The sequence below is a fragment of the Schistocerca cancellata genome, chromosome 2 (genome assembly GCF_023864275.1).
Source record: "Schistocerca cancellata isolate TAMUIC-IGC-003103 chromosome 2, iqSchCanc2.1, whole genome shotgun sequence".
Classification (NCBI taxonomy): Eukaryota; Metazoa; Arthropoda; class Insecta; order Orthoptera; family Acrididae; genus Schistocerca; species Schistocerca cancellata.
Window position 1 is genome coordinate 553,209,030 of NC_064627.1, and position 12,483 is coordinate 553,221,512.

General features: G+C 40.5%; 1 protein-coding gene across 1 annotated transcript; it reads right to left on the reverse strand.

The window, feature by feature from the left end:
- Positions 1–5,580: 5,580 nt before the first annotated feature.
- On the reverse strand, positions 5,581–8,288 carry LOC126156275 (uncharacterized). The gene is made up of 2 exons (XM_049916298.1): positions 7,449–8,288; positions 5,581–6,030 (listed from the first exon to the last, which is right to left on the reverse strand). The coding sequence occupies exons 1-2, from the start codon at positions 8,286–8,288 to the stop codon at positions 5,581–5,583; spliced, it is 1,290 nt and encodes a 429-aa protein (XP_049772255.1).
- Between the last annotated feature and the right edge of the window lie 4,195 nt (positions 8,289–12,483).

A 12,483-nucleotide genomic window follows, 5' to 3' on the forward strand; every position in this document is an offset into this window, starting at 1 on the left:
AGCATGGACGGGAAAAGTGCCGGTGCTAGCATGTGTAATGAAGTGCATTGTCAGTGTTGCACTTAAAGTGACTCAAGACAATGCAAACGTTTAATGAGCAATCACATATCTGGGCCAGAGTTTATACTGTAGTTAAGAGGATGTAGCAAACAGAATTTTGGAAGAAGTGTGCTATGTGGCTATAGTTACTACAACGTACTTGTTAGCGAATGAACAGGCAATTGCCAATTACTGTTGTTACAAAATGCATCGTGATGCAACATCTTCAGGTCAGAAATTGACACTGTGAGATTTAGTAGTGTATGTTTCTATAAGACTTGCCAGTGCTCTAGCTTCACCTTAATTGAACCTTATATTGATTTTGTTAAACTGCAATTAGTTTCAGTTTTACTGATTTACACCGTTAACCATCAGTAGGTTCCTTTCTCATGATTATGATTACAAATGAGTGTCACTTTATTTAAATAAACATTACTTAATTTGGGATAAAAGTGCACTTCCCTATTAGAAATTGCAGTTAATTATTTCAAAAGCCAGAAGAAATTTTAATTAACTGAAATTCATGTTCCATTATAACTGATTTAATCACATCGTATAAGGATCAGAAAAATGACTGCTTAACAGGAAAGTGACTTTAAGTTACTGGCAAAGTGGCATCAATCTGAGTATTTTACAAAAGTGATCATATTTTCTGTATACTCGTATTGTTCGTGTAATTTGAATCTTCTTTTTCGTAATTTCATCGTTGTTTATGGTTTTTGCTGCTATCTGTAGGATCAAGTTGAGCAAAACTTCTAGCTAACATCGTAAGGCTTATTAATTAGTTCTGGGCGTTGCTTCACAAAGCCTGACGACAGACAACATTATTGTGAGTAATGTAGCTCAGACCACACCGCATTACGTGTTGCTAGTGGCTAATCAATACTGTTACGTTGTAATTAACTGTCATCTGTGTTTTTATAGTGATATTTTCTTTTGAGCTTCCATGTGTGTAGCTACTGTTTCCGCCTAAACTCGTTTCAGTATTTGTTACATAATATTTCTTCCACACAGACATACATAATTTCATAACTTCTGCTCAAGCACGAGCTGACGACCATAAATAATCCTTCAGTAACTAACATTTCAACCAATCTCAGTTACTATTTAATCAAAAAATTAGCTAACTACGCTAAATTATTCAGCTGGGGCACAAAATCTGTTCCTGATCATTGTTGTTCAGGTAGGTATTCGACAATGGTCAAGTTAAAATCTTGCTGACATTCTATCGTGTAGCATTTGAACCTCTGAATTAATGCCTTATCTGTGAAGCACAGAACGTTAACTAACATTGGATATTAATAAACCGAAGAGTATGGTTAGGTTATAACAGTAGCGCCACACGTGTTTTGTACTCAAAATCCTTATATATTTTTATAAATATTTCTGATTTGCTCCAAAGATCAAATTTTCGTTTGAAATCAGAGATACAAGCGTATTAGCTACAACAAGCAACTCGCATATATTTGGTATTCGAAATCATTACGTATTTTGATAAATAATTTTGTTTTGGTGAAAAGGTCTTTACCTCTTACGAAAATATGCAGATAAATGATGCAAAGCACTTAACTTCTCATCAGTACTTTTAGTACTGTTGTTGTACTAAAGTCTCGGAGATGTGTAAAACTGTTGGGTAAACATGCTGTCACAGGCAGATCCTAGTAATAAAAAACTATTTTAGTATTTAATAAGATCGATTATATTTTTATAGTGTATAACATGATGCATTGTAGTGTATAACATGCATTCCTCCTAAACCAGTGTTTGGTGAGCCTCCTAAACCAGTGCTTGGTGAGGTGAAGCATTTCTAGTTCTGAAAAATTTCTAAAAACGTCAAATGATAGAAGATCGTTCTTTGTACCATGACTAAATTTCCTTAGCTAAGCATGAGATCGAAATGTTAAAATCTTTACGTGTTTTGATACACATTATAGACAAATTCGATCGGAAATGAGATAGCGAATCTTCATTTGAAAGTCGACGGTCCTACTTTAGGCGTCAAGTATAGGTTACACATTAATTGCATTTTTCCAGTAGCTGACAATTACAGAATAGTAACTCAGACCGCCTATTTGTTTGTGTCAACTACCACTGTAGAAAAGTATTTAACCAACATGTGTTTTTTACTGGTAAATGCTAGTTCATGTTCGTTTTAGGATATAACCTCATTTATGGCTAAAAAGAAGTGTCAACTGTCTGTTCAGAATGTTATTTTTAGCTACATGTAGGAGTAGAGACAGAGATGAAATTTACTGATGAGACACTACAGTATATGACATAAAAATTCTTTTACAGAAGAAGAAAACAGAGAGAGTAATGCAATTTGCTTACGAGACAGTACAGTATTTGACATAAACTTCTTGATAAATAATGCAGATGTGGAACTTCATGCAGTGTGTGTGTGTGTGTGTGTGTGTGTGTGTGTGTGCACGCTATTGCACATTTCTGAAGAACATTTACTGTCGTTCGCGTACTTCTGAATGTGATGTAAAGTTCAGATCCCTCTGAACAAGGCCAAGATGGCGGCTGTAGGGGTAAACTGTGATTAGCTGCTGCGTTTAACTTTCGTCTTTCATCATGGTCTAGGCCATAGGTCTGTTCCGTTTTCCAGGTATACAGCCATCTTTTTCTTGGGCTTCCTACGGATCTTGTTCCAAGAGGTCTGAAATTTAATGCTTGTTTTGGTGATCTCGAATTTGTTATTCTAGGTAGATGTTCTAGCCATCTTAGTCGACTAGGCTTGATGTTCTCATTTATCGCATGTATCCCAAACTCTGCACTTATGTATTCGTTTCTTAATCTATCTGATCTTGTACAGTCCTTCTTACCCCATAGAAATTTGGATTTTCCTTTCCTGCTTTTTAGTAATTGTCCAAATTTCACTGCCAAACAGCAACGCAGGGGCAGCCATTACCTTACAAAACTTAGTTTTTGCGTCTTTCCAACTTTATTTCTCAATGTTGTACTGATTGTTCTGCATATGATTTTATATTTCAGCAGTTTATCTCGAATGACGAATTAGTTCTGGTAGGTCATAATATTTTACTGGTAATTGAAGTGATTAACTCGCTTTCTTTTCCTCCTAAGATAATGGTCCCAAGAGTTTTTGCCTCTTTGAAAGTCATCGCCTCAGGTTTTTGAATGGATGTTTTCATTTTTTAGAAATCTTTTTAAGTCTCTAGATCGATCTTTATAGCATAGTTTCGCTATCTTGTATGAATGCGACATTGTCAGCTAAAAGGAACATATTAAAAAGTGATAATTTCAAGCGTGGATCAATTTGTTATCTCCAGGTCTAAATCATATCATCAGTATATATATTAAAAAACTGTACCCTTTCTGGACACATTGATTTATAGCTGTGCCTTCATATCTTGTGATGTAGCATGCTTAAGCTGTATTCTTTCAAAACTCCGCCATCTCTCTCCCCACATCCACCACTGCTGGCGGCTCACCTCCAACTGCGCAACGCTACGCGCTGTTCACATCCAGCTATAGCAGTTCATGACAACAATGGCAGGCAACAATGCAAACTAGCCACATACTGCACACAGCACAGCCAGTGATTTTCATACAGAGAGCGCTACGTAACGTTGCCAATAAGAAAACCATAAACAGCAAACTTACATAAAGAAAACATAAACAGCCTACTTACAACCTCTATATAGGCGGCTTTCTATCACCTTTATTATTTGCTAAGAATATCATTTCTTGTCTAACTTGTCTCATGAAATTTTTCTACCTACATGTTCGAAAGTTTTTTCTAAGTCTTTAGAGGCGATGTGTCTATCTGTATTAAACTGTCTTTGTTTCAGTATTGCCTGCTTAAGTGTACCATAAAAACATAATTAGTGCAGATCTCGGTTTTCTAAAACCGTTTTGTTGTTGAGATAATAGATTTTCAGCGAAAATTTCTAGACATTGTTTTATTATCGAGGCAACACGTTTTACATGCTGTGTCTGCTATTGTTGTATCACTCTAATTATTGGATTCATTTCGTTTAGCTTCTTGAAGACTGATATGACATATGCAACTGCCCATAGTTTTTGGATTTGCCGTTTTTTCCAAAACATAATATATATAAATGAAGAAGTGTTAGCTTAAGAAATAATCCCCCATATTTATACAACTCTGCATTTATACTGTCAGACCCTGTTGTGTTTGGGTTCCAAGTTTTATTCCGGGCCTCGGTTAGTTCTTGGATTGTTATGAGATCGCCGTCATGTGATTTATCTATTTCAGGGGGGTCGTACTCTAATTTTTGGTTGTCATTACACCAGAGCTGTTTATAATATACTAGCCATTTATTATCTTGTGCCATATTTATGTTTATTGTCTCTTTTTCAGTGTTTTATTCAAATTCTTTATCATTTTGCCAGCTATAGCTTGTTTTATTTCTAAATCGTGTTAAGTTCTGATCGCAAAATTATTCCACGACTCTTCCATTGTTTTCCTGACAGTGATTTATACTTTACTTCTTTTCTCTCTATATTCTTGTTTCCCAAATTCTGTTTTCGTTTGTAAATGTATGGAGTATACATGTTTCCATCCCTCAGCTGTTTTCTTCGCTCCTTTTTCTTAATCCTTCGTATGTCCTCCATTATTCTTTTTTTCCAAATGTTCATTTGCAGCCCGTTCAATACATAGCTTTATATTTTGGCATTCGATTTCTAAACTATCATTTGTCTGGATAAATGTTTAGGTTCCTCCTCAAGGATTGCCTCCTTACCATGGTGAGGAGATTTTTATGTACTTTTATACCCTGGAAGCTATGCTGGAGGGAGCTTAAGCTCCTGGCTTGGTCATCCATGCCAGATAGGTCAAACGGTTGAGACCAGACGAAGGTCAGTCCACAATGAGAGGTCTCATTGTGGACTGCTTTCAGGAGGCCTCAGACACAGGACAGAAAGGGTTCTTGGACTTGATGAAGTCAACCTTCCTGGAGAAAATAACCTCAAAGAAAAATTGATCAGTTGCTATCTTACAGCTAGGTGATTGGGTTACCAAAAGCTAGGGGAAGTAAACCTCGATCAATAATTGCTGTCACGTCATGAGACCAAACGGTGGCAGCGCCACCAAGTGTCCATCCTGGCTACAGGGTGGCATCCCATACCTTGGACTTTAATTTACTCATACTCCTCAAGAAATCTAGCTGTACATTACATGTAATGGCAGATAAAATGCAAGACTGTGGGGGTGCAAAGTATGTGTGTATATGCGTGATAGAGGTGACGTTTACTCGTAAGGTAGAATTTTTGCTGATGTAACTGTGTACCAAGTTTCTGCCGACACAGCATCTCGCCCATGCGCCTACTCGACCCATACGTTTGACGTCATATATACCGTACTGAGTTGTATATGTACTGGCGAAAGGATCTGTGTTGGTCAGGCTGATGCAAAGGCTCCATAGCCACACTACCTAAGAGATTACTCTCAAATAACATCGTCAAGCAGTGAAGAAAGCAATTACACATTCCTAGGTTTCACAAATTTCTTTATTGATTGCAGAACTTTATGTGAGCTTGTAGCATGTTAACATTTTATTTTAGCTCTGATATACCTGGAAATACTAATGATGAGACTCTGCTTCCTAGAAGACAGTTCTTCTCAAAAATTGGCGTCAAGTACTCGGCAAAGGACAAATACTCAGGGTTTGTATAGCATTTCTGTAATAACTTGTCCACATTGGCTGCAAAGCTGGGTGACGACGTATCTTGATCGAAATCGACAGCTGCTAGGTTCAGCATAACGGGCAGCACAACGTAGGTGCAGAAGACCCCTACTAGCGCTAGCTGCTCCATCTCTCTCCTTAGCTGGTTCAGTGGGTAGGCGACCGCCTGCTCCTGCAGCCCCAGGGCCCGCAGTGTGTGGTGCAGGGTGCGGTGGTACTCAGACAGCAGCAGGTCCGTGTGCTGTTGCAGAACCTCCAGGCTGGCGCTAGTGTGCAAGAAGTATTGCAGGTCCTCCGCTGGAGATCCGATATGGGCTGCCTGAAAAATCCAACAGTAATCAGTTAATCACTCACCAACACAAGATACCAGCTTTTGTTTCCTAGTGAGGCAGTTCAAGAATGAAATAAGATGGCATAACAACTTGAGGAACTTTGATATCACAACTAAATATGGGTCACTGCACTCGCCATGCTGTGTCTGCATCATCAGCACCACCTTATTTTCCTGCTCCAACCTGTTCACATCCACAGTTCAAAGTATGATGGGACACGATTTAATGTCGTTACAGACTAAGCATCAGTTCCAATGATTGATGAAGCTCAATGGAAATGAGTTTTGGCTTTGTAAGGAATCATCACGGCATCAAACTCAAGTAATGTGAGGAAAACTACAAAAATCGAAAATTAATATGGGAGTTTTCAGCCTATTTCAAAGAGGACTTCATGGCAGAGTGCAAGCAGTCTCTACAGAAATACAAAAAAGCCAAGGAAAGAGAGAAGGCAATGCGATAGATCTTTATCCATACCTGCAGAACATTTGAGGTAATTAAACAGTTCCAGAAAGGAATGTACACTGATTTAATGATTTTCTCCATTCCTTTGTTGGTGTAATGTACGTGCATCACATCAAATCAAGTGCTCTAGAAACTCTCTCAAAGTGAGGATATCTTCATTACATTGAAAATACGCTAATGCCTTTGGGTTGGATGTATATTCACGAAATTATATGAGGTCATCAAGAAGGTATTTTAAAAAAGCAGCAGTGAAATTCATTTCATTTGCGATGTGGTGGTGGTAACTGGTTTCATTTATAATAATCATAAACACACCAAGTTTCCAGACCACAACAGAAGCCAGTGCCTGGAGCTGCCATAAAGTCACAAGGACCAGCGGCTGTATGTGGTCTAAAATCCGCTGAACTTCGAGCATTATGCCAAAAATTCAAAGATGTGTTAGGCTGGAGCAGTAAATTAAAGAAAGGTTGCTTGATTATATGGAGATTTAGTTACCCTATTCACCAGACAATAAATACCATGTGATGAGTACTGTGCACTGTGTGAACGCTAAATAAAAATACACTATGTACAGAGTGTGCAAAATAAAATGGGCTCCTTAAGATAGCTACCCCAATAGCAGATGATACAAGTAAGGCTGTCTATGTTAAGGTGAATGAAATATATTCCAGACTACTTACATCTATATAGTACGCTAATAGTATGTTTTCATGCATGTCATACACTGTACATCACTTCTAACTTCTGCATGATTAATTCTGAACTTTCAAGATAAGCACGGAACGTTATCTGAAATATCAACAAAATTTATAGGAAATACGACTGAATTTTGCATGCTAATTTCCTAAAGCGATGGTAAAATCATCAGGAAATGATTTATGTGACAGCCATAAAAACTGTTTGGAGCTGTAAGTCAGTTTGATAATATTACTGTGGTTATTACCTGATAATCGTAAAAAATGACTTCGAGCTCCTCGTCTGAGTACCGGAACATCATATTGTTCTTCTGGAAGTCCCCATGCAGCATAACAGTGAGTTTGTTGTCGCACCTACTGACGGCGTCAACAGCTCGCAATAACAATTTGTCCGCGAATTGCAGGAACTTGTCCTTATACGTGAGGAACCACGGATAGCGGCTGAGTATTTCAACCATCTTGAGGATGGTGGTCTTGGTCTGCAAGTTGCGCAGTGGACCCTGGCTGGAGCCAAAGAAGACGGACTCTCTTAGCAGGGGCTCAGCCTGGGCATCCTGGCATGCATTTCTTGCGGTGGCGGCGTGAAGGCGCGCCAGCCCACGCATCGCGACCAGACAGTGCTCCAGATCCAGCCCGCGAGCGGAGGCGGCGCTGGGGGCCTTGTGGAAGCCCGCGGCCCCCACGTCCTCCAGCAGCAGGCAGATGCCCGCGCCGCCGAACAAACCCGGGCAGGCGGGCCACAGCGGCCGCCACGCGCCACCCTCAGCAGCCTTCAGCGCCGCCTCCGCAGCGGGCAGAGTCCTCGTGTACAGCACGCTCTCCCTCCGGAACAGCATGTCGGAGATGAGCGCGCCGTCCCCGCCTCTTTGCAGAGACGCCTTCACCACAAGGCTGGCCACGTCTCCGCCGAGTGTCCGCCCCCGCAGCAGCAGTGTCTCGCTCATAAAGCCGCCGCCACCGCTGCAGGCGTTGTTCACCTGGATGCTGTCCTCCTCCACATCAAAGCCTGCCTGTTTGAAGGCTCTGACGAGGAACTTGCTGCACGCCCAGTCAGGATGGGATTCCTTCTTCACTGTTTCTAGCACCATTTATAGCAATGTTTCGTTCAGGTACCTGCAAGTAAAACATAATTTTCACTACAAATTCATATGCTCTTTATGTGGCAGTCAATCCAAAGAATACTTAATGAAGTTCTCCGCTCTAGCCTAATCGGTGAAAGTCTCTTCATCTCTGTGTAAATACTGTGACCTACAGTACTTATATTTGTCGTCTGAGGTTCGAGTCCTCCCTCGGACATGGGTGTGTGTGCTGTCCTTTGCGTAAGTTAGTTTAAGTTAGGTTAAGTAGTGTGTAGGCTTAGGGACTGATGACCTTAGTAGTTTGGTCTCTTAAGAATTCACACACATTTTAACATCTATTTGAACCTATTTGCTACAGCAAAGACTATGAATTTTGGTCCCCACACAACCCACCATTACCAAACCGACGATTCCGTGTTCTTGTAGGATGTGTTCCATCTGTGTATTCCATATTTCTGTCAAGTTTCACCACAAATTACTCAGGTCAGTGTCTCTGTTTATGTTGTGTATCAATCTGGACTTCAGCGTTCTTCTACCATGTTTTGAAATTTTCTAGTCTATTCTTGTTCGTAGAGTTTACCGTTAACATTCACTTCTATGCAGGGACAAAGATTGCCAGAGGATGAAATGGCGGTCGGCCGGTACCATGGCCTGTGGATGGTGTTTACATGTTTACGTGTAGCTCAAGGAAATAGAGATTATGTTGACTAAAGTGGAAAATTCAAGATATCAGGTTTCTGCAAAGGCGAGAATGAGGTTTGAAAAGAAAAGTAGCAGCTCAGCATTTCACATTCCCTTCATGATATTCAGGGTATATGCTCAGTTAGACAAGCGTGTGGACGGTGGCTGCCAGCCACGCCTCCGAAGTATTGTCAAAATCTGCTCTTCGTTTTCAGCTACTTTGAATTGGGCTCTGATACACCAAATTTTATGAACTAATTCCGAATGCTTTACATGTGTCTGCTGACGTCAAAGAGCAGAATGGTTTATACCAAATTTTCCCAAACGCGGAGGATCTGATTAATTGCCGGGAATATTTTGTACGTCTGCTACCACACAAGAATGGGACATAATAAATTTAGACGACTCTCCTAAAAGGGGTTCACTGTCTACCCGTCAGTCAGACGCAATCCTAAAACGACATTCTCCGATGAAATAATCCCTTAAGTAGCCAGTAAAAGCAACCTGAATCTGGGAGAAAGCACGTTTACTCACCTGGTGAACCAGTAGCACGCTGGAGATTCTCTGCCTATGACTGTTGTTGCTTAGATGCACCTTTATATAATGAATATTTTGAGCGTTTATCTGCTCCCTGATACTTCGATTAATTTCTGTCCTTGGAAGTTAGATAGATTACTTCTGATTACGGGCTTCTTCAAGATTAAGCAACCAAAAAAAATTGTTTATGAACGACGGGATAAACTACAGATCTAATCGACAAGTTGTTATCACTGAGTACTGTTACCGGTTAAATCACTTTTTCCAACAGTTCTTTGACCCCCAGTAAGATACTGCATCGACTTCTATAAAGTCCCACGCAAATTTTGTACTTGTATCACTTTAAGAGGGAAAGACTGTGGCTCGTCTCTGAGTGTTGCCCAGTGCCAAAAACCGCTCAGCTATCCCTCCGTGTTGTGTAGGGCTACAGGAGTGATGTTGACTGCATAAGAAACGGCACAGTCAGACAGCATTTCGTCATGAAGCCAATCACCAAAAAAATACGAGAGGGTCGTTATCGATAGTATGTACAGAGAGCTATTCAGGGAAGAGTTATAGAGTTTGCGTACAGTCTCAGTGAGAGTGGGCTAAGACCGCAGATTAGAGCAAAGAAGCGGTGAACTGATAAATTCGTTGAAGATATCCGTATTGCTGACATACTATTAGAAGACGAACTGGGTCAAAACAAGTGATTAATGTGAAACCATAAAGCTAACCCTAGTTTCCAATGGAGAAGTTTGGGAGGAAGAATAATGTCGCTCACCTTACACCCATCTTCCAAATTTGAAAAAGGTCGATTTTTTCACATTTTTACGTCTTTACAGTTTTTTTTATTTTATTTTAATTGGTTGGCTTCCATAAAATGCCCGAACACCACATCAGGACTGGAAATGTTATACTATAGTTCGCCTCGGCAATTCAGAGTATACATTAGTGTAAGTTTTATTCTGGTACGAAAGTTACATAGGCTTAACAAATAACAGATTTCAACATGAAACAGATTTTTCATCCACAATGTCCTGAAAAGATTTAAAAAATCAAAATGTAACACAGGATATGCAAAAACGCTACTGGTAACACCATAAGAAATGATAAATCGTCGATGGTACACACTTAGTATGTTCCCATTTCAATCCATGTTAATGGCTATGTATCCAATTTAGCAATAAAATGTTCTTTTGTACGTCCTGTAAGAAGCTGCGAATAGATAAAGTCTAGAAATACCATGTAGACAGAATATGAGAACGCATTGAAGAACCAGACTTGGGTATTACAGCCATATGTATAGATACACCAGTATTTCGACACATAAATATAGGAGGTACATAGTGATATACATTTATAGGCTGAACGTTCCTTTGCAATTCTCAGATGAAATGATAGCTTGGTTGCTGCATTTCTTAATTTTCGTAATACTTCATAAACTAACTCTGAGCTCCTTACACCCAAAACAAGGTTCAAAATGGTTCAAATGGCTCTGAGCACTATGGGACTTAACAGCTTAGGTCATCAGTCCCCTAGAACTTAGAAGTACTTAAACCTAACTAACCTAAGGACATCACACACATCCATGCCCGAGGCAGGATTCGAACCTGCGACCGTATCGGTCGGGCAGTTCCAGACTGAAGCGCCTAGAACCGCTCGGCCACTCCGGCCGGCCCCAATACAAGGTAATTGCACACGAGTGCCACAAAAAGAATACACACTCGAGTGATACCATGACTAATTCATGAGCACCATGATAATATTGCTTCTGTAGCCCATGCTGACATTCTCAAGTGTTCACTACGGCCACTCACGATATGCCTGCGCGACAAACCGGTGAGAGAACTGCCTAATCGTTACATCCCACTGTTTTACGTTACCAACACTTTATTTCCTGTACGCACTGTGGAATCTAGTGTAAGCACCTCCTCTCTTAGGTATCCCCCGAGGGAGCAGCCTTTAAGCCGATAGGTTTGTGAACCTGAGGAAGCAGACCATCAATTATAAATCTTTTCAAAGAAGAACGTACAGTTCAATGGTCTCCAAGGCGGAAGTTGATGCGATCACCTCCATGTCTCCACCCATGTGGTGCCAGTTCATTCTGCAGCGTAAATATTTCACCTCTGCTGCCAGCTGGACCGTAAAGAAAGTCTACAGAATTTTGATGATCTTGAGGAGGAAGCGGTCACTAATTCTGTGCTTTCTTACAGCATGCAAAACTACTGTAGTCGAAGAGTCAAGCTAAGATGGTAGCGTGACACGTGCATGTTCTGTTACAAGTTGCACCTTTTCGCTTTGCCAGCAACCAAGAGTCGATCCGCACCACCATCGATATCCAGTCGTCTCATCAAACTTACACAGAATCACACTTCCTTTTGTTTAGCACTTTGGTTTATCCTTGCACCACATGTCTGTTCTAGGTCTGATATTTTTCATCAACCAGATTATTTGTTGACTGTTTCTACGCATGCGAGCTTACAACTTATTTGGTGATGAGAGACAGGCAAGAAATGGTTTGTGTAGGGCTTAAAGGCCACATTGCTCTGCAGACAAGTTTATTTCACGCAAGAGTGTTAGCTTATTGCAATATTCGGCCCTATATAAGTTACAGTCAAATGGAAACGAGACAGACGAAGAAAAAAAGTGAGTAAACTGTTTATTCTTTCAAAAGTAACCACTATAGCTGTTAACACATTTATCCCACTGTGAGACAAGACGATCAGTACTTTGATTGAAAAACGTTTGAGATTGCCTACAGAAACATGATTGTGCCCAGGCGTGCACAAGTTCCTCCGAACCAAAAAGGCAGCCACGAATGTCTTTTTCCATCGCTCCAAAAGTATGCAAATCGCATGGGGAGAGAACAGGACTGTACGGAGGATGTATAAGAGCTTACCAGCGAAACTTTTGCAACTTACTCGAAACAACAGCCACTCCAGCTCCGGAAAAATCATGATGACTGCAAGGGCCCGCTGCTCAGTGACATTCTGGAACACGGCGC